This window comes from Rhinoderma darwinii, unplaced genomic scaffold (assembly GCF_050947455.1).
Source record: "Rhinoderma darwinii isolate aRhiDar2 unplaced genomic scaffold, aRhiDar2.hap1 Scaffold_127, whole genome shotgun sequence".
NCBI classification, from domain to species: Eukaryota; Metazoa; Chordata; class Amphibia; order Anura; family Rhinodermatidae; genus Rhinoderma; species Rhinoderma darwinii.
Window position 1 is genome coordinate 1,662,900 of NW_027461959.1, and position 19,778 is coordinate 1,682,677.

Below are 19,778 nucleotides of genomic sequence, written 5' to 3' on the forward strand. Positions count from 1 at the left end.
ATATTTGTTTGCAGCCGGTAATGTAGCAGTTGGCAATTTCCACAATCAATGCCCGCTAAAGCGAGACACCAAACACTCCCATCGATTCGGTCCGTAGGACGTGTGAATACAATAATAACGGCCTCTGTTGTCTGACTGTGATTTATATTGCTGGAGTTTAATTACAAGACTCTGTTATATGTTATTAAGTGAGAAGAGAAAATTCCTTTAATCGGAATTAATAGCCCAGCATAGACGAGCAATGACGAGACTCCCCTATATAAAAATCAAGGTAATGGTGGCATATTTGATGATCACATGCACCGTGTACCTAGAGGTTCTCTACCTCTTCTCTAAAATACCCATAAAGAGGGCTTGAGAGCACTGGGCTACCCAGATTGGCACAGGATGCCCGCTGTTTTTGCCCTTTATGGGCACATTTAAAGCCCCGCTGTGTCATGACCCAAGAGCTGTAAAACTCTTATTAAATGTGAGGCCTAAAAGAGTTTTGCAATGTTACCAGGAGATGCATAGTACTAGGATATGCGGTCATTAGCGGATGTAGGGGGATCTGACCACTTCAACCCCCAACGATTACTCGATTGAAGCGGCCCCGGTTCTTTGTGGAGATTGTTGTGATTTTCCCCTGTACAGCGGCGCTGCCTTCCAGGCGCCGTGGAGGTTCTGCTACTCAGCCCCTTTGTTTTCATGATCGGTGGGGCCATGTGGTCAGATCCTTGACAGTCAGCAAGTCATTACTAAACATATGCCATCACTTATGAAGACTGGGAAGAGAACACATACCAAGACTGCAGGGGGCTCTTGCGATCACCTTGAGAGAGCAGCTTCTGTGAGTCAAGGTCACAATGTCCTCCCATTTCCCCTTCCTGTATAAAGTCTTCTTTTAATCTGTAAGAGAGAGAAAAAGAAATGTAAATATTCCTTCTCCTCCTTTTATTGTCGATTTTTTTTTTTTAAATAAGTAACAAAATCTCGATGAGGACAATATCCCAGAAGAAACAAATTAAGCTCAAACGCAAGAGGAAAACAAACAATAAAAAAGGATCTTCCAGCCTCCAGAATGCTTAAAAACAGATTTCAAGTTGTGCTTCTCAATGTACGGCGGTTTAAAAAAATGAATCGTAGGACTCGTAAGGGGGTAAATAATCTCATGATCTTCACCAGTTGGAATAGAAAAGTTGCAATTTGTGCATAAAACAAAAAAATATATATATATATTATGTAAAAATCTCTATTAAAGGGCCATTCCCAGCTTATAAATTGAGATAGGATAATGATGGGATATGCCATCACTTTATGATTGGTGGGGGTTGGACCTATAGGACCCCCACAGATCCCAGGAACGAAAGGGCTGCAGCGCTAATTTAGCTCTCCGTCCCGCTCAAAGGAGGGGAGAAACAGTGAAGGGGACAGAGGAGCTAAATCATCATTGCAGCCCCTTCATTCTCAGGACTGTTTGGGTCCCAGAGGTCAGACCCGTACGGAAGGGACGGAATATCCTAATCTTGTCCAGGTTATGCAATTTTATCACTAGGTCCAAATTTACTAATTTTCTCTTTCTTTTTCCTGACGCAAGTGAGATCTGGGAAATATCCACCAAAAAACGGCACATTTTTAAATGGCACAGGCAACGTTTTTCTTTCTCGAGCGCAGAACATTATTTGATCACGCATTTTTGAGTAATAATATTTAGCAATAACATCTCCAGTTAGCTCCTTGTTTTAAGGTTCACCTTCCTTCCTCTCCTGCACACACCTTGGCTGCTCCTCCTTCTCGCTGTTCTCACCCCCTGCTTGTTCTCCTCCTCTCACTGTAGCTCCTCTGCAAGGTCTTTCTGCTGCTCATCTGATCTCTCCTCTGTTTGACACATACAGCGCTGGTAGTACCAGGTCTCGGCAGACACCAGTCACATGATCAGCGGAATGTTGGTTTAGTTGCTTAATTATGCGGTATTTAAAATGTTGCGGACTCCGCAGGACTTCCCTGGATTGCTGCCACTGCCCTCCTTCATTCCCAGATACCACACTGCTGTCCCGGTAGAAACAACTGATGAAGAATCAATCCTGTTACGCGGACCAGTTCCTAATCAGTCAGTGGTAATCGCTAATTGTCATGTGAAGACAGAGCAGCTCAGACTTGTGAATAATGCAAGTGTATGGGCGCTGCTGCGGGCACAGTTATGGGGGAACTGAAGCTTGACCTGTTATGGAGGCATAAAGCTGGCCATACATATGCAATAGATGTTGGCAGAGTGTTTGTTTGGCCAACAGCTATTTCACCTGATCCCACTATAAAATGTTTTTTGTGCCGGTTTATTTAAATGGGGAGAGGGGGAAGAAACCGCGGCAAGATCTCTCTAACAGCGGCTTATCCCCCAGGAGAACAGAGGATCGGCATGTTTAGTCTCCATACTACAGAGATCATTGGGCAATTACATTTATAATGAAAAGTTAAAAACAATCTATTATACTTTATGTTTTAACCACCTACCATTTAAGATCTCTGCTTGCTTAAAGTAATTGGAAATATTGCTTATAATCAGAGGTTGAATCTGTCTTGATCACGCCCTGCACACACATTCATGGATCATTAATAGAGGGGGCACGGATAGGCTGAGGGGATATATTCACACATGGCAGATTTGTTGTAGAAATTTCTGAAAATGTCCCGTTCATCTGAATGGGGCTTGCAAAAAATCTGCCGTGTGTGAATAAACCATTAACGGGCTATGTATCTTTGTTTGCCATTCAGTGACAGCAATCACAGATCTTAAAAATTGTAAGAAATTTAGGCACTGAACACATTGTTAGGTTACATAACTTTTAATTATACAGTGAATGAGATTTTTATAGAAAACTGGAAACCCTATTTAGAAAGGGGTTGCTTTGGAGAACGGCAAGGGCCAAAGTGAATAAGCGGATTACGGGGCGTCCAGTGGCAGCACCCCCAGATATCAGCTGTAATCCGAGAGGGAACCTGGAGGAAAGTGTTCAATTTCCCTGCAGCGCCACCACAGGAGAAATGAAGCATTACACAGTTCCCAATTAAATAAATGGTCTGTCCGTGAAATGCGTTGTTGTGCTGGGTCCTCCAGTGAGGGACGCTCTTTGAAGCCGCTTAACGCTCTGGCTAATAGACTAGGATCCTGAATGAGGGACTGCACCAATAACTCAGAATTCCCTAATAAAGTAATTAAAAATATATATATATTTTTTTTTTTAAACAGACATCCCCTTCAATGTGTTTAAATATTATTTTTAATATTATTGTCAACTGGACCAATAGTTCAATATGAAGCACTACAGACCTGTCTTGTGGTCGTCTAGGATTTCGTAAGTCCAAATAAAGGTTGGTGGCTCGGCAGTGCAGGAGGTGGCGGGAACAGGCCAAGAGAGAGTCTCCCTGTAATAAAGAGACATGTCAGACAATCTGGATTACCAGTCAGAAGAAGCAACGCACAAGACAGACCGACCTGCTCACGTGGATGACAGAAGACTTGTGCTTCAGCCAAACGCTCCATAATGTAACCAAAGTCTGCCTGTCTCCAAAATACTTCTTGAGCGCCTTCCAAGTTCTTTGCCCTAGGGGAACAAGATCACATTAATCATGGAATAACGGCTGGAGTCATTACTTGTTATACATATTTCTTACATGCCAAGATATCTGCACCAACATCTCTACTGAGCATCTTCTAGCGACCCTATAAACGCTGTACTAATGGCTGCAATAATGCCCACAAGATGCCCAGAGGGCTGGAGAATAACTTGCCATATAGACCTTTCACTGTCTCAGTCTCTCCTGAATGATTACAGAAGTTGCCACCAGGGGGAGCTGGATGCAGTTGTAATCATACAGTTCCCAATGACTTCAATAGGAGCTTTATAAATGTGTACACCGTGTGCTCCCTCTAGTGGCAGCTGAAAGCAGCCAGAATGTTATCATTTAAAGGGAACCTGTCATCTACGTTATGCTGCTCACTTAGGGCATCATAATGTACTGACAGACACACTGATTTCTGCTGTCTGTCACTTATTTGCTAAAGTGAAGCTGTTTTGAAGAACTTCACCACCGCTATAGAAAAGACACCATTATTTACGAGCTGCTGCTACCTTCACCCACTCGCCGCTGATTGACAGATTTCTACCTAGAAGGCCCTGTTCACACAGAGTTTTTTTTGCAGGTGGAAAAATCTGCCTCAAAATTCCTTCTGAAAATTTGAGGCAGATTTTGACGTGCCGGCATAACACTTGCCGCAGTTTTTGCTGCGTTTTTCGGCCGCGGCCATTAAGCGCCATGATGTCAATGGGAGGTCAGAGATGGAAACGCCTAATGAAAGGGCATGACTGTTCTTTTTCCCGAGAGCGCTTTTTTCTGCTCTCCTCCCATTAAAATCAATGGGAGGCGTTTTCCGAAGCGGTTTCTGCGTCAGAAACCGCGCCAAAAAACTCCATGTGAACTTGGTCTTACTGTGCATGGGTAAAATGTAACACAAAATGGTAGTGACACAGTTACGTCACCACCGTAGATCACCCGGAATGTAGCCATTACTGCCCAAGACCACCACAGATTATACGGCTATATTCTGCAGACCCTATTGTGTATGAGTGGCACTCTGCATGGTACTACATTGTACAGGTGGCACTAATCTGGCATTGATGGCGCTACCATCATGGGCACTCTAGCTCTTACTGATTTATTTGTATAGCGAGATTATATATTTCTAAAGTGCGTCTGTCGCCAAAATGCAGTTTTCCTATGGCTTTGGGGCAATCATTATAGAGTCATACGATAAATATATCCTGCACCATGTGACTGGGATTTTCTTGTGTCTATCAAGTGTCTGCGCGCTCCGCGTAACATGTAAAAATCCCCCCTCCTTTACAAAATCATGTGTACACCCCCGATACAGATATTTAGGCTGACTGTATCCATGTAGAACTGGGGTAGTATTGCCCTTTAAGATTCCAGTATCCAGACCTTTAGTTGAAAATGAAGAGATTCTAGAGATCATTTTTATTACATGTTACTAATGAAACAAAAGTTATAAAATAGTGTCTCGGGCCCCATGGACATGACCGTGCCCGTAATCACGGTCTGAAATTTGCAGGCCGTGGTCCATTATAAAGTATGGGAGCACGGTACGTAAAATAAAAAAATAGGACATGTCCTATGTTTTATGGAAGGTTTCTACGGCACGGACATTGTCCCGTAAATATATGGGAAGGTGTCCGTCGGCCATAGAAATGAATGGGTCCGTAATTACGGATGAAATGTACGGTCGTGTGCATGGAGCCTTAGGATGTAAAACAAGCACATACCAACCAGCGTCGACCTGGTCACAGACCGGATAACTGAACCTGCGCTCCTTCCTGCATGACTTCTCATAACCCCAGCAGGAATCTAGTTGTGTCAGGAATTCCTAAAAGGTACAAAACCCTTCATGAGCTGAGAGAGAAAAATCACAGACTGATTTGTAAGGATCCGGGTCTCTCCTTGTCTACAAGCACACATTACCTGTAAGAAGCCTTTTTACATGTTCTCCACTGTGTACAGATGTAGCCACGTTTATCTTGACTGATAACTTGCTGCAGTGTGAGCTCACACAACAAAAGCCATTGTAAAGGTAAAGTAAGGGTATGTGCACACGACCTCTTTTCAGACGTAATGGAGGCGTTTTACGAATTACGCCTGAAAAGACGGCTCCAATACGTCGGCAAACATCTGCCCATTGCTTGCAATGGGTCTTATGATGTTCTGTGCAGACGAGCTGTCATCTTACGGCGCGTAAAATGACGGCTCGTCAAAAGAAGTGCAGGACACTTCTTGGGACGTTTTTGGAGCCGTTTTCTCATAGTCTCTATTGAAAAAAGCTCCAAAAACGGCCGTAGAAAATGCAGCGAAAAACGCGAGTTGCTCAAAAAACATTTGAAAGTCAGGGGCTGTTTTCCCTTGAAAACAGCTCCGTATTTTCAGACGTATTTTGTTAATCGTGTGAACATACCCTTAAACTGTCTTGCCACTGTGTATTTAACGCGTTAAAAGTCAAGATAAAGACGGCTACATCTGTATACAGACCACATAAAGCACAAATGGCGTCATGTATGGGACAGCAAACTCCCCCGACTGCTCCATAACCTTGGATGCTGAAACAGCCACAAGTGCATGTTTACTGCTATAGGGAAAAGAGATAAGCGGCAACTAAACAACCGTTTACTATACTGTTTTGTCTCCAAGGAACAAAGGATTGAAAGATACCCAATCCCTGTTTCTCAACAGAACAGTTAGGCCTGTTCACATCAGCGTTGCTTTCTGTTGAGGGGTTCCGTTCCGGGCCGTGTTGCCATTTTTAACCCCTTCCCTCTTTAGCCACTTTTGACCTTCCTGACAGAGCCTCATTTTTCAAATCTGACATGTGTCACTTTATGTGGTAATAACTCCGGAATGCTTTCACCTATCCAAGCGATTCTGAGATTGTTTTCTCGTGACACATTGGACTTTATGTTACTGGCAAAATTTGCTCGATATGTTCAGTATTTAATTGTGAAAAACACCAAAAATTAGCGAAAAATTGCAAAAATTAGCATTTTTCTCAATTTAAATGTATCTGCTTGTAAGACAGGCAGTTATACCACACAAAAATGTTGCTAATTAACATCACCCATATGTCTACTTTAGATTGGCATCGTTTTTTGAACATCCTTTTATTTTTCTATTACCTCACAAGGCTTAGAACTTTAGCAGCAATTTCTCACATTTTCAAGAAAATTTCAAAAGGCTATTTTTACAGGGGCCAGTTCAGTTGTGAAGTGGCTTTGAGGGCCTTATATATTAGAAACGCAAAAAAAGTCCCCCCATTTTAAAAACTTCACCCCTCAAAGTATTCAAAACAGCATTTAGAAAATGTCTTAACCCTTTACACATTTCACAGGAATTAAAGCAAAGTAGAGGTGAAATTTACAAATTTCATATTTTTCTGCAGAAATACATTTTTAATACAAATTTTTTTATAACACAGAAAGTTTTTCCATAGAAATGCAACTCAATATTTGTTGCCCAGTTTCTGCAGTTTTAGGAAATATCCCACATGTGGCCATAGCGTGCTACTGGACTGAAGCACTGGCCTCAGAAGCAAAGGAGCACCTAGTGGATTTTGGGGCCTTATTTTTGTTAGAATATATTTTAGGCACCATGTCAGGTTTGAAGGGCTCTTGCGGTGCCAAAACAGTCAAAATCCCCCAAAAGTGACCCCATCTGGGAAACTAGACACCTCAAGGAAATTATCTAGGGGTACAGTGAGCATTTTGACCGCACAGGTTTTTTACAGAAGTTATTGGAAGTAGGCCGTGAAAATTAAAATCAACATTTCTTCAAAGAAAATGTAGGTTTAGCGATTTTTTTTCTCATTTCCACAAGGACTAAAGGAGAAAAAGCACCGCAAAATTTGTAAAGCAATTTCTACCTCACATGTGGTAATAAACGTTTGTTTGGAGACACGGCGTGGCTGAGAAGGGAAAGAGCGCTATTTGGCTTTTGGAGTTCACATTTAGCAGGAATGGTTTGCGGAGGCCTTGTCACATTTACAAAGCCCCTGAGGTGACAAAACAGTGGAAACCCCAAACAAGTGACCCCATTTTGGAAACTATACCCCTTGAGGAAATTATATAGGGGTATAGTGAGCATTTTGACCCCACAGGTTTTTTGCAGAAATTTTTGCAAGTAGGCTGTGAAAATGAAAATCTAAATTTTTTCAAATAAAATGTAGGTTTAGCTAATTTTTTTTCATTTCCACAAGGACTAAAGGAGAAAAAGCACCATAAAATTTGTAAAGAAATTTCTCCCGAGTAAAACAATACCCCACATGTGGTAATAAACGGCTGTTTGGACACACGGCGAGGCTGAGAAGGGAAAGAGCGCCATTTGGCTTTTGGAACTCAAATTTAGCAGGAATGGTTTGCGGAGGCCATGTCACATTTACAAAGCCCCTGAGGGGATAAAACAGTGGAAACCCCCCACAAGTGACCCCATTTTGGAAACTACACCCATTGAGGAAATTATCTAGGGGTATAGTGAACGATTTGACACCACAGTTTTTTTGCAGAAATTATTGGAAGTAGGCCCTGAAAATAATAATCTAAATTTTTTCAAAGAAAATGTAGGTTTAGCTAATTTTTTCTCATTTCCAGAAGGACTGAAGGAGAAAAAGCACCACAAAATTTGTAAAGCAATTTCTCCCGAGTAAAACAATACCCCACATGTGGTAATAAACGGCTGTTTGGACACACGGCAGGGCTTAGAAGGGAAAGAGCGCTATTTGGCTTTTTGAGATCACATTAAGCAGGAATGATTTGCGGAGGCCATGTCACATTTGCAAAGCCCCTGAGGGGACAAAACAATGAAAACGCCCAAAAAGGGACTCCATTTAAAAGATGTGATGGTTCACTGATAAACAGTGTTAATGTACTATGAAACACAGGAAAGTTTGTAAAAACTATTATGTTTAAATTGCTATGTATGTCTACTTTCAATAAAAAGAGTTTATAAAAAAAAAAAAAGGGACTCCATTTAGGACTGTATGTACCTTCCCAGCTACTGAGTGCTACTTAAATACTTACTATAGAAAAACACACATAGTCATCTTAGTGGAATAAAGTGGGGGTGGCCACAGCTTTTATTAACAATATAACAAAAGGAAACCTTGTCCGTTCATTGACATTCATTAACTTGATGTTCTGGATGACGATCACCTCGCATGCCGTGCCACCGCCCCCGCGGTGGGCATGTCTTTGTTGTTTTGCCAGGTGAGCCGTCTTACACATTCCCTTCAACGAAACGGAACAAGAGCCTCCGAACACGCCAAGCGGAGACGGGTGTATTGCTACACCGCGCTCCGTCCCACCCCCCTAAGCAAAAACAATGCCCTATCGACGGCGTCCTGCAAACCTGAAAGGAAAATGTCCAGGCCAATGTCGTTCAAGTGTACCCCGTCTTGCAACATTAAACCCCTATTGTCACCTTCCAACTGCCTATGCCTGATGACTACACCCCCTTGACCCCTGACATGCCGCGATACCCTAACGTTCAAAAGCCGCCTGGTCCGTTCCAGGGACGCTTTGTTTCTAGCTCCCTTCCATAAAACCCTCGGAACTACTTCGGACCACACTACCACCAGATCCGTAAAAAAGGCAGCGAAGCGATCAAAGTCCGACCGCATAATGGAAATCAGCTCCGCTACCCTCGTTGAGCACAGGTCATTGCCACCTGCGTGTATCACCACGACCGTTGGAGATTGTGACATCCTGCTCACAGCCACCACCTCCGGAAGGACTTGCAGCCATTTTAGGCCTCTGATACCCCTCCAGTACACATCCGCATGTTTGAAGCCAAGATACAGCCCTCCAGGTCGGCAAGACGCCCTCTGAGCCGCCCAATAAATGTACGAATGACCGATAAACCAAACCACCGGTCTACGAACATCTGCAGAAACATATAAAATTCAACAGGTTAACAAATGAGGACGAATGTAACTCTTAAAACAACCCGATTTCCATCTTCCCAAATTTTTTATTTCCACCTCCGTCAAACCCGCCACATCCGCCATTGTGGCGGCCCCGATGCGGAACGAATGGGTCCCGAACTCAGAAGGAGGCAAACCCACCGAGACCAAGCATTTTTTAAAAATGGAAGAAAATTGAAATTTTGACAAAGGAGATCCATCCTTATGTGACAAGAAACTACCTCCCTGCGGGCGCAACGCCATGTAGCTCTTCACCACCCTTACCGGGCAAAATTTTGAATCTAGAGCAAAGATGGTTAACCACACCCCTTTTCCCAACACATCTGTTTTAGACCGCCGCACACAAATTTTTATTGAATCCGACAGTGCCACTACGTCATCCGCCAACAAGCCCGACGGACATGACCGCGAGGTGGATACTAATTCACTAACGCGCAGTGCCCCGAAAAAAGCGAGCGCAAAAGCGCATGAAAATAAGCATGCTTCAAAAACGGAAGAACAAACTGATGTCGCCGCGTCCGCCAATCGCCGTAGCAAAATAAAAGACACTGGACGACGGCCGTCCGATGTCTTCTTTTCCTTCCTCCAACCTTTTAACATTTGCGCAAAAACAAAACGCTTGGTGACATCCTCCACCCCCAACATCTTTAGCGCAAACGCAACCCCTGATAAGCGCTTTTGAACCACCGCTGCCGACATGCCTTTTTCCCTTAAAGAACCTAAATACCGCAACGTGATCACATAACATGACTCCGGGGACATTACCTCAGTCGCATTTGCATGTGACAGCCATTCAGACCATGCCTTACCATGGCAGTTCCACGTAGTTGTCGCCAGAGAATTCTGCAGCAGCGGTGTCAGCTGCTCCCCGGCAGGTCCCAAAGAGATGGCGGGCAGTCGTACCCCTCCTGATCCGCCCGAGGATGCAATGTCCTGAAACGAAGCCACTGAAAACGAGACAGAGCATCAGCAACGTCATTAACAACCCCCGGTACATGACATGCCCTGAACACCACATTAAACGATAAACATTTTAGCACTAACCGTCTGAGCAGAGCTAACACCGGGAGAGAACTAGACGTTAATTTATTTATAACCACAACCGTACTCTCATTATCGGACCAAAACAAGATACGCCTGATCGCCATCTCTGCACCCCATAGCTCCACTGCTACTACGATGGGGAACAACTCCAATAACGACAGATTTTTAGTAAAACCTTTTTCGTACCAATCCGCCGGCCAAACACCAGCCGACCACTTATGCTCAAAAACCGCCCCATAACCATGGGCCCCTGCCGCATCTGTGTACAGCTGCAGGTCCGCATTGCCCATTTCTTCCTCCATGAGACACGATATACCTTCATAAACTTTTAGGAAAGATTGCCACATCCTTAAATCATCTTTTAACGAACTGGGTAGTCTTATAAAATGGTGCGGCTGTTTTGCCCCTGCCGTTGCCATGGCCAACCTCCTAGCAAAAACCCTTCCCATAGGGAATATCCTGCATGCAAACGCCAATTGACCCAACAAGGACTGTAAGTCATGCAACGTGACCTTTTTTGCGCATATGCTGCTGTTGATATCCCGTCTCAATTTTGCAATTTTGTCTTCCGGGAGGCTGAGAACCATCCTGCTCGTATCGATTTTTATCCCCAGGAAGGAGAGGCACCAACCTGGGCCTTCCGTTTTGTCCTCCGCTAGAGGGACACCAAACATGGCCATAAAAAACATGAAAGAATTCAAAGTGTATAAACATAACGACTCATCCCGTGGACCGATGAACAAAAAATCATCCAAGTAGTGTATTACCGATGTGTTGCCTGTCTCAGACCGCACAACCCACTCTAAAAAGGAACTGAACATCTCAAAATAGCGGCATGAAATAGAGCACCCCATCGGCAAACACATGTCCACATAATATAGCCCGTTCAATTGACACCCCAACAGGTGAAAACAGTCAGGATGAACCGGGAGGAGGCGGAAGGCTGATTCAATGTCAGACTTAGCTAGCAAGGAAAAAGGGCCCGCTTTTGAAACTAACTGCATAGCTCTGTCAAATGATATGTACGACACAGCCGCCTCCTCCTTAGATATCCCATCATTGACTGATTCACCTGGAGGGAAAGACAAGTGGTGTATGAGACGAAATTTTCCCTGTTCTTTCTTTGGCACGATCCCCAGAGGGGAAATTCTGAGGTTCTCTAATGGTGGTTCCGTGAAAGGACCCGCCATTCGCCCCATGCTAACTTCCTTGTCTATTTTTTCCTGAGCAATTTCCGGTTGAGCTATAACAGACTTTAAATTTGAAGCAAACGTAGCAGCCGGCTGATAAACATGTGGTATATGAAAACCCTGTGTAAAACCCTTAATGAGCATTTCTGCCTCCTGTGGTACCTGTCTAACCAGGGGCGCATCCTTTTGACGTTCACCGGCGTCCTCTGGCTTACCTGCAGCAGCTGGTCTCGCGGGGTTCTTACTTCTCTTAAAGCAACGCAGCGCTGAGTGGGATCCCCCACATATGGAGCATTCATGCTTGAATTTGCATGAAGCGAAAAACCGACAATGCCCCTCATTGAAGAGCCAACAAGCCCCTGGTCTTCGACCCGCAACTGCCGCCTGAGGGGGGGCGGCGGAGGAGGCAAGAAAGGAATTCTGGGGCCGCTGCGTCATCATTAATTGTATCCATACATCCGTGGCCTTAGAGGACCAACCTATGTCTGGCCGAATAGCTAAACGGCGCCTGAATTCCTCGTCGTACCTCCACCATGCCGTTCCCCCGTGCAACTTATGCGCAGAATAAATTGTATCCAGATATGTAAACAATTCGAAGGCTTTTTCTGGTTTACTTTGACTCGCTATGCTCGCCAACACCGCGAAAGCCTGCAACCAATTTCCAAACGTTTTGCCACTTTGGGCTTTTTATCATCACTTTTTTCAAACTTCCTCTCTTTATCAACTGTTAGCTGCTCTGGCGACACTAAAGACCATATATCCACATATTCACATTTTTTAATTTTTTCTCTAACTTCATTTGATATATGTGTCCCCAGAGGAGCAACTCCACAAAAATACGAGTCCCTGAGCAACATGCCCGTGTTATCCAACGCCTGCACAGGCTGCGGCTCCGCCGCCCCAGGGACCTTAATCGGGACCTCAGCCCCCCCCATTTTCTCCAAAACATTTTTCAGCATACCAAATAACTCGTCACCATTATCAGCGTTTTTATTCCATGCTTGCGCGCATGATAACTCACCACTCTGATGACCCGCTGACTGAACATCTGCATTTTGCGTTGTGGGCGGCGGAGAAACAACCGTTGTCGCCTCAACCGATGTAGTCTTCCCGTGTCTCCTTCGGTCGAACGATCTGCTTCTCCGCCCACGTTGTCTGCTCCCGCGTGACCTCCTGCTGTGTCTATCCACGGACTCCTCCGAGGAAGCCGATATGCTGACCTACTTCTTCGTGCGCCTCGTAAACGATGTCTAGAAACCCTACTGCACGACCGTTGCCTATGCCTACTCCTTCTATCCCTATAATTCGTGCGTCTGTGGGAGCCAAGCCTTCTCTGCTTTCGTCTCCCCGACCTGTCAGATCCAGATTCGGAGCATGTGTCCGATCCACGGCCCCTTGTCCCACACCTGTGGGCCCTGCCGGCGGAAACACATCTCTGTAACTGCTCACTTGCCCTATCCTGCGGTGTACCCTGAATGCACTCGAAAAAGTCTTCCTCACTATCGTCTGCAATCTGACTAGGTCCTGCATTGCTTGTGGGGACTCCCCCCTCCCCCTGTCTCCACTCATAACTGCCGTGTCCTTTACAACATTAGCAGATTTCCTGCCAAACCACCTAGCAAGCCTGCCAGGTGGTTTTGGAGCAGCCTGTTGCTGCACTACCTCCTGTCCCATGCCGCTGCTATGTCCCACCGCGCCATCTACACGCGGGGGTGTGCGTTGCCTCACTACCCCTGCCTGTCTGCTATGATGCCCTGGGGGAAGGGAGGCCTGGCTGCCAGCCAGCACTCCATCGAGCACCGGCAGTGTCTCTCCTGCACTACGCTGCTCGCTCACTGCGCCACGCTGCTGAGCCTGGTGACGAGACGGCGCCCTCCCCCGTTTTTTAGCTCTAGTGGGGGAAGGACTCAGCCGAGTAGGCGGACGGCACCTCCTTGCGGGCCGCCTGCCACTGGCTAACGGCTCAGACACCGCGCCATCAATTTGCTCAGACCCACCTCGTAGGAGCGGGGTTAGCCAGGCTGATCCTTCCTTTGCTATCTTCTCTTTCAATAGCGCCAGCAGCGCTTGCTCCGCCATGTTAGAGTGATGATTCCTCTGTAAAGCTTCACTAGCTGTAGAGGTTCCTTAACTCTGTCTGGAAAGCGGGAAAGAGGCTCACTACAGGAAGTAACCTCCTTTATATAATCTTAAACCCTCCCTCCCATGTGATTCCCTCGACCACTCATATCAGGAACCCACTCAGTGTGCTTTATGGGATACTTAAAGGAGACCTGACATCCAGTCAGTGGCTCCCCTGCTTAGACAGCCTGAGATCCCTAAGAAACTACACCTCTTGAGGAATGCATCTAGGGGTGTAGTGAGCATTTTGACCCCACAGATGTTTCATAGAATTTATTAGAATTAGGCAGTGAAAATAAAAACAGTCCTTTTTCTTCAATAAGACGTAGCTTTAGCGCAAATTTTTTCATTTTCTCAACAAATAAAGGAAAAAAAGAACCCAACATTTGTAAAGCTATTTCTCCCGAGTACGGCAATACCCCATATGTGGTCATAAACTGCTGTTTGGGCAAACCGCAGGGCTCAGATGGGAAGGACCGCCATTTGGAGTGCAGATGTTGCTGGATTGGTTTCTGGGCACCTGTGGGCCCAAAACAGTGGAAACCCCCCAGAAGTGACCCCATTTTGGAAACTACACCCCTCAATGCATTTACCAAGGGGTGTAGTAAGCATTTTAACCCTGCAGGTGTTTTGTAGAAATTTGTGTGCGCTCAATGTTGCAGAGTGAAAATGGGATTTTTTTCCATAGATATGCCAATATGTGGTGCCCGGCTTGTGCCACCATAACAAGACAGCTCTCTAATTATTATGCTGTGTTTACCGGTTTTAGAAACACCCTACATGTGGCCCTAATCTTTTGTCTGGACATATGACAGGGCTCAGAAGTGAAGAGTACCATGCGGAGTGGAGGCCTAATTTGGCGATTTACAAAGTATTGGTTCACAACTGCAGAGGCTCAGATGTGAAATAATAAAAAGAAACCCCTGATAAGTGACCCCCACTATGGAACTGCACCCCTCAAGGCATTAATTAAGGGGTGTAGTGAGCATTTTCACCCCACAGGTCTTTTCCATAAATGAATGCGCTGCGGATGGTGCAAATTAAAAATTTATATTTTTCCCTAGATATGCCATTCAGTGGCAAATATGTCATGCCCAGCTTATGACGCTGGAGACACACATCAAAAAAATTGTTAAAAGGGTTCTCCCGGGTATGACGATGCCATATATGTTGAAGGAAACTGCTGTTTGGGGACGCTGTAGGGTTCAGGGTCGAGGGAGCACCATTTGGCTTTTGGAGAGCGGATTTTGCTTGGTACTATATTTGTTTGAGTATTGCTGGTGTTTTATAATGTGGGGGTACATGTAAGCGGGGCGGAGTATATAAGGGGCATAGTCAGGTGGTATAAAAAAATAAAAATAATCCATAGATGTGTGTTACTCCGCGCCTTTGTAGTTTGGGGAATTTTGCTGGGAAGTGTTGTCCTGGTATAATACGGGCACCGTCGCTTCCAGCGGTTATGTTTGGGCCCTCCCCTTCCTGGTTCCCTAATTTTAGGTCCTTGATAAATCGCCTCTTCAAACTGAAGAAATGTTCCCCTCGGGCACAACTGCATATTTTTTTATTTCCTGACTTATTGGAGCCATAACTAATTTTATTTTTCATAGACGTAGCGGTATGAGGGCTGGTTTGTTGCGGGACGAGCTGTAGTTATTATTGGTACCATTTTGGGGTACATGCAACTTTTTGATCACCTTTTATCCTATTTTTTGGGATGCCAGGTAAACAAAAAAACGCAATTCTGGCACAGCTTTTTTTGTTTTTTTTATACAGCGTTCACCACGCATTATAAACTACATGTTAACTTTATTCTGCGGGTCAGTACGATTCCGGCGATACCTAATTTATAGCACTTTTTCATGTTTTACAACTTTTTGCACAATAAAATTACTTTTGTAAAAAGAATGTATTTTTTCTGTCGCCAAGTTGTGAGAACCATAACTTTTTAATTTTTTTGTCGACGGAGTTGTATGAGGGCTTGTTTTTTGCGGGACGAGCTATAGTTTTTAGGGCGGGTTCACACATGGCGGAATTGCACTTAAATTCCGCTGCGGACACTCCGCAGCGTTAATCCGCAGCGGAGCCGTTTCTACATTGACTTTCACTTTAATTTAGCAGTGTTCGTTTACACGATGCGTACAATTCCGCTGCGGAGCATAGGCTGCGGAGCGGAATTTGGTGTCCGCAGCATGCTCTGTCTGTTGCGGAGCAGTGGCGGACTCATGGCGGAATTTCTCCATTGACTTCAATGGAGATTCAAAGTTCCGCAATGAAGTCCGCAGCTGTCATGCACATGTCATGTGTGCTGCGGATGCGTCTTGCTTTTTTTACTTGACATTTCTTCATTCTGGCTGGACCTATGTATTTCTAGGTCTACAGCCAGACTGAGGAAGTCAATGGTGCTCCCGTAATGACGGGAGCGTTGCTAGGAGACGTCAGTAAATAGTCACTGTCCAGGGTGCTGAAAGAGTTAAGCGATCGGCAGTAACTGTTTCTGCACCCGGGACAGTGACTACCGATCCCAATATACATGTATCTGTAAAAAAAAATGAAGTTCGTACTTACCGAGAACTCCCTGTTTCTGTCTCCAGTCCGGCCTCCCAGGATGACGTTTCAGTGTAAGTGACGGCTGCAGCCAATCACAGGCCAAGCACAGGCTGCAGCGGTCACATGGACTGGCGCGTCATCCAGGGAGGTCGGGCTGGATGCCGAAGGAGGGACGCGTCATAAAGACAACGGGCGGTAAGTATGAATTTCTTTTACTTTCACTAGGGAAAGTGCTGTCCCTTCTCTCTATCCTGCACTGATAGGGAGAAGGGAAGCACTTTTCCCGCAGTCCGCAGCAGCTAGTCCGCATCAATTTTCTGCACATTTTGTGCAGATCCGCAGCCGTAATCCGCAACCCGGATTAGGTGCGGCATTGATGCGGACAGTTGCGGAGGAATTCCGCCATGTGTGGTCATGCCCTTATAGGTACTATTTTTGGATACGTGCGACTTTTTGATCACTTTTTATTGTAATATTTGTAGGGCAAAGTGACCAAAAAACAGAAACTCTGGTAAAGTTTTTTACGGGTTTTTTTTACGCTGTTCACCGCGTGCAATAAATAATATAATATTTTGATACCTCCGGTCGTTACGGTCGTGGCGATACCAAATACATATGGTTTATTATTATTTTTCAATAATAAAGGACTTGATAAGAGTAAAAGGGGGATTGTGTGTTATTTGATTACTTGAAACTTTTATTGTTTTCAAACTTTTATTTTTTGCACTTTTTTTTACACTTTTTTATACTTTTTTTACACTTTTTCTCAAGTCCCACTAGGGGACTTGAAGGTCCAACGGTCAGATTTTTTTTTTTCTAATACATTGCACTACCTATGTAGTGCAATGTATTAGATCTGTCAGTCATTCACTGACAGCAAGCCGTTTAGGCTTCGCCTCCCGGCGGGGCCTAAATCGGCTTCCGTAATGGCAGAGCAGGAGACCATTGTGTCTCCTGTTGCCATAACAGCAGTCGCCAGTCCCGATTGCCTATCAGGGCTGGCGATCTGCTAGTAACCGCTACGATGCAGCAATCGCTTTCGATTGCTGCATCGAAGGGGTTAATGGCAGGGATCGGAGCTAGCTCCGGTTCCTGCCGTTACAGGTGGATGTCAGCTGTACAGTACAGATGACCTCCACCGCTGATGACGCTGGATCAGCTCCTGACCCGGCGCCATCTTGCCGGCAGCTACGGAAGCCGATCAGGCTCCGCCGCCGGGCGGATCTTGACCGGCTTCGGTGCTAGGCAGACCGGGAGGCCAGTATTAGGCCTCCGGTTGCCATTGCAGCCACCGGAACCCCGGCAATTTCATTGCTGGGGCTCCGATGAGCTGCAAACACCTTAAGTGCAGCGATCGCGTTTGAGCGCTGCACTTAAGGGGTTAATGGCGGGGATCGAAGCTAATTTCGGTCCCCGCCGTTACAGTCGGATGTCAGCTGTAAGATACAGCTGAGATCCGACGATGATGGCACCGACTCAGCTTCTGAGCCGGTGCCAAACGTTTGACGTACATGTACGGCATTTTGCGGGAAGTCAATGCTTTCCATGACGTACATGTACGTCAAATGTCGGGAAGGGGTTAACAGCCGATTCTGTATCCGTTTTATTCCCTGTCCGTTTTAAAATCGGATGAATTTTATTTGTAATTTTTTTGCCACACACTTCCCTCTGTAGGTAATGCCACACAGACACCCTTGTAGCTAGTGCCACACAGCCCCCTGTAGGTAATGCCACACAGCCCTCCTGTAAGCAATGCCACACAGCCCCCCTGTCGGCAGTGCCACACAACCCCCCTGTCGGCAGTGCCACACAACCCCCCTGTCGGCAGTGCCACACAACCCCCCTGTCGGCAGTGCCACACAACCCCCCTGTCGGCAGTGCCACACAAACCCCATGTCGGCAGTGCCACACAGACCCCCTGTCGGCAGTGCCACACAGCCCCCCTGTCGGTAATGCCACACAGCCCCCCTGTCGGTAATGCCATACAGCCCCCCTGTAGGTAATGCCACACAGCCCCCTTGTACATATAGTCACCCCCCATAGATCGCACCCCCCCTACTTTCATGTAGGGGACGGCTCCAGGAGATGTCCCTCACTTCACTGTCCATATATGGACAGTGAAGTGAGGGACTTCTCCTGGATCGGAATCCCCGACCACATCGCAGGGGATTCCGCTTCAGAAGTCTGTGGCGTCACTATGTCCATATATGGACACAGTGAAATCACGGACTGCTCCTGGAGCAGAATCCCCAATCCCCAGCCACAACGTTTCCGAAGCTGTGGCCGGGGATTGGGGATTCCGCTCCTACAGGAAGCAAAAAAAAAACCTCCTCCTCACATGCAGAAGGAGGAGAGAGCGAGCAACGGAAGACACGGCCGTCACTTGTAGCACATTCAAGTGATGGCCGTGTATAACCCGGCTACATAGACTTCTATGGGAGCCGGGTGAACGGCCGAAAATAGGGCATGTCCCATTTTTTGACGGCCGGCGAAAAATCGGTCGTGTGAATAGACCCATTAGGGGTCTATTGTTCCTACTGCGGCCGTGTAACGGCCGGAAAACCCTGTCGTGTGAATAAGGTCTTAGGCTTAGGTATGGTAGGACTTACTCTAAAAGGACAGTGGGGGTCCTGACTGCAGGATCTGGCCATATCCTGGTTATTGTGCAAGAAGTAGGGTAAGTGCCCGGCTGGTAGATTGATCTTCTGATAAAACAGGGAAGAGACATTCTGGTCTGCAGAGACAATCAGGCTTTGAGCAGCAAGGTTTACTATGTGTAGTAATAGTCCAGAGATTGTATAGACCATGACAGCGCTCAGCTTCTAGAAATAAAACACAACGCAAAACATTAAGAAAAAATGAAGAATACACAAATGGAAAATAAAGGTTCCCTGATGATAGTCTGATGACATGATACCCTCAGCGACCTGCTCAAATCTTGTGGGAAACGGTCAGGAAGTGTTCAATTTCCCTGCAGCACCACCACTGGAGAAATGAGGCATTACACAGTTTCCATTGAAGTCAATGAGCTGTCTGTGTAATGCAGGAACGTGCTGGGTCCTCCAGACCTAGAAACGCTCTCTGCAGTCGCTCAACTCTGGCTAATAGATGCGGGTCCTGAGAGGAGGTTAATCTTCTATTAACTTAGAACTCCTTGATACAGTATTTATAAAATTGTCTCATCACAGTCAATCCCCTGTATTATGAGAGCCACGGCGGTAATCCAGCGATCGCCATGGGTCCATCTCCAGGGACCCCAGTCACATTCAGCTAGTTTACGATCGGCTACTGATTTTTCCTGCAGCAGCCACTACAGGGAGAATGTGGTATTACATTCCAGCTATTCTGATAACTATCCTATA

The 19,778-nt window shown here is 45.8% G+C and overlaps 1 protein-coding gene across 1 annotated transcript in view; it reads right to left on the bottom strand.

Annotated features, from left to right (window-relative positions):
* Positions 1 to 19,369, bottom strand: part of LOC142699088 (EGF domain-specific O-linked N-acetylglucosamine transferase-like) — a 39,596-nt gene extending 20,227 nt beyond the window's left edge. The window contains exons 1-6 of the mRNA XM_075847994.1: positions 19,344 to 19,369; positions 19,026 to 19,238; positions 5,319 to 5,419; positions 3,473 to 3,581; positions 3,308 to 3,402; positions 784 to 888 (exon numbers count right to left, since the gene is read on the bottom strand). Of these exons, the coding sequence (XP_075704109.1) occupies positions 784 to 888; positions 3,308 to 3,402; positions 3,473 to 3,581; positions 5,319 to 5,419; positions 19,026 to 19,223 (608 nt within the window). The 5' untranslated portion in view covers positions 19,224 to 19,238; positions 19,344 to 19,369. The remainder of the gene's footprint in view (positions 1 to 783; positions 889 to 3,307; positions 3,403 to 3,472; positions 3,582 to 5,318; positions 5,420 to 19,025; positions 19,239 to 19,343) is intronic.
* Positions 19,370 to 19,778: the final 409 nt, after the last annotated feature.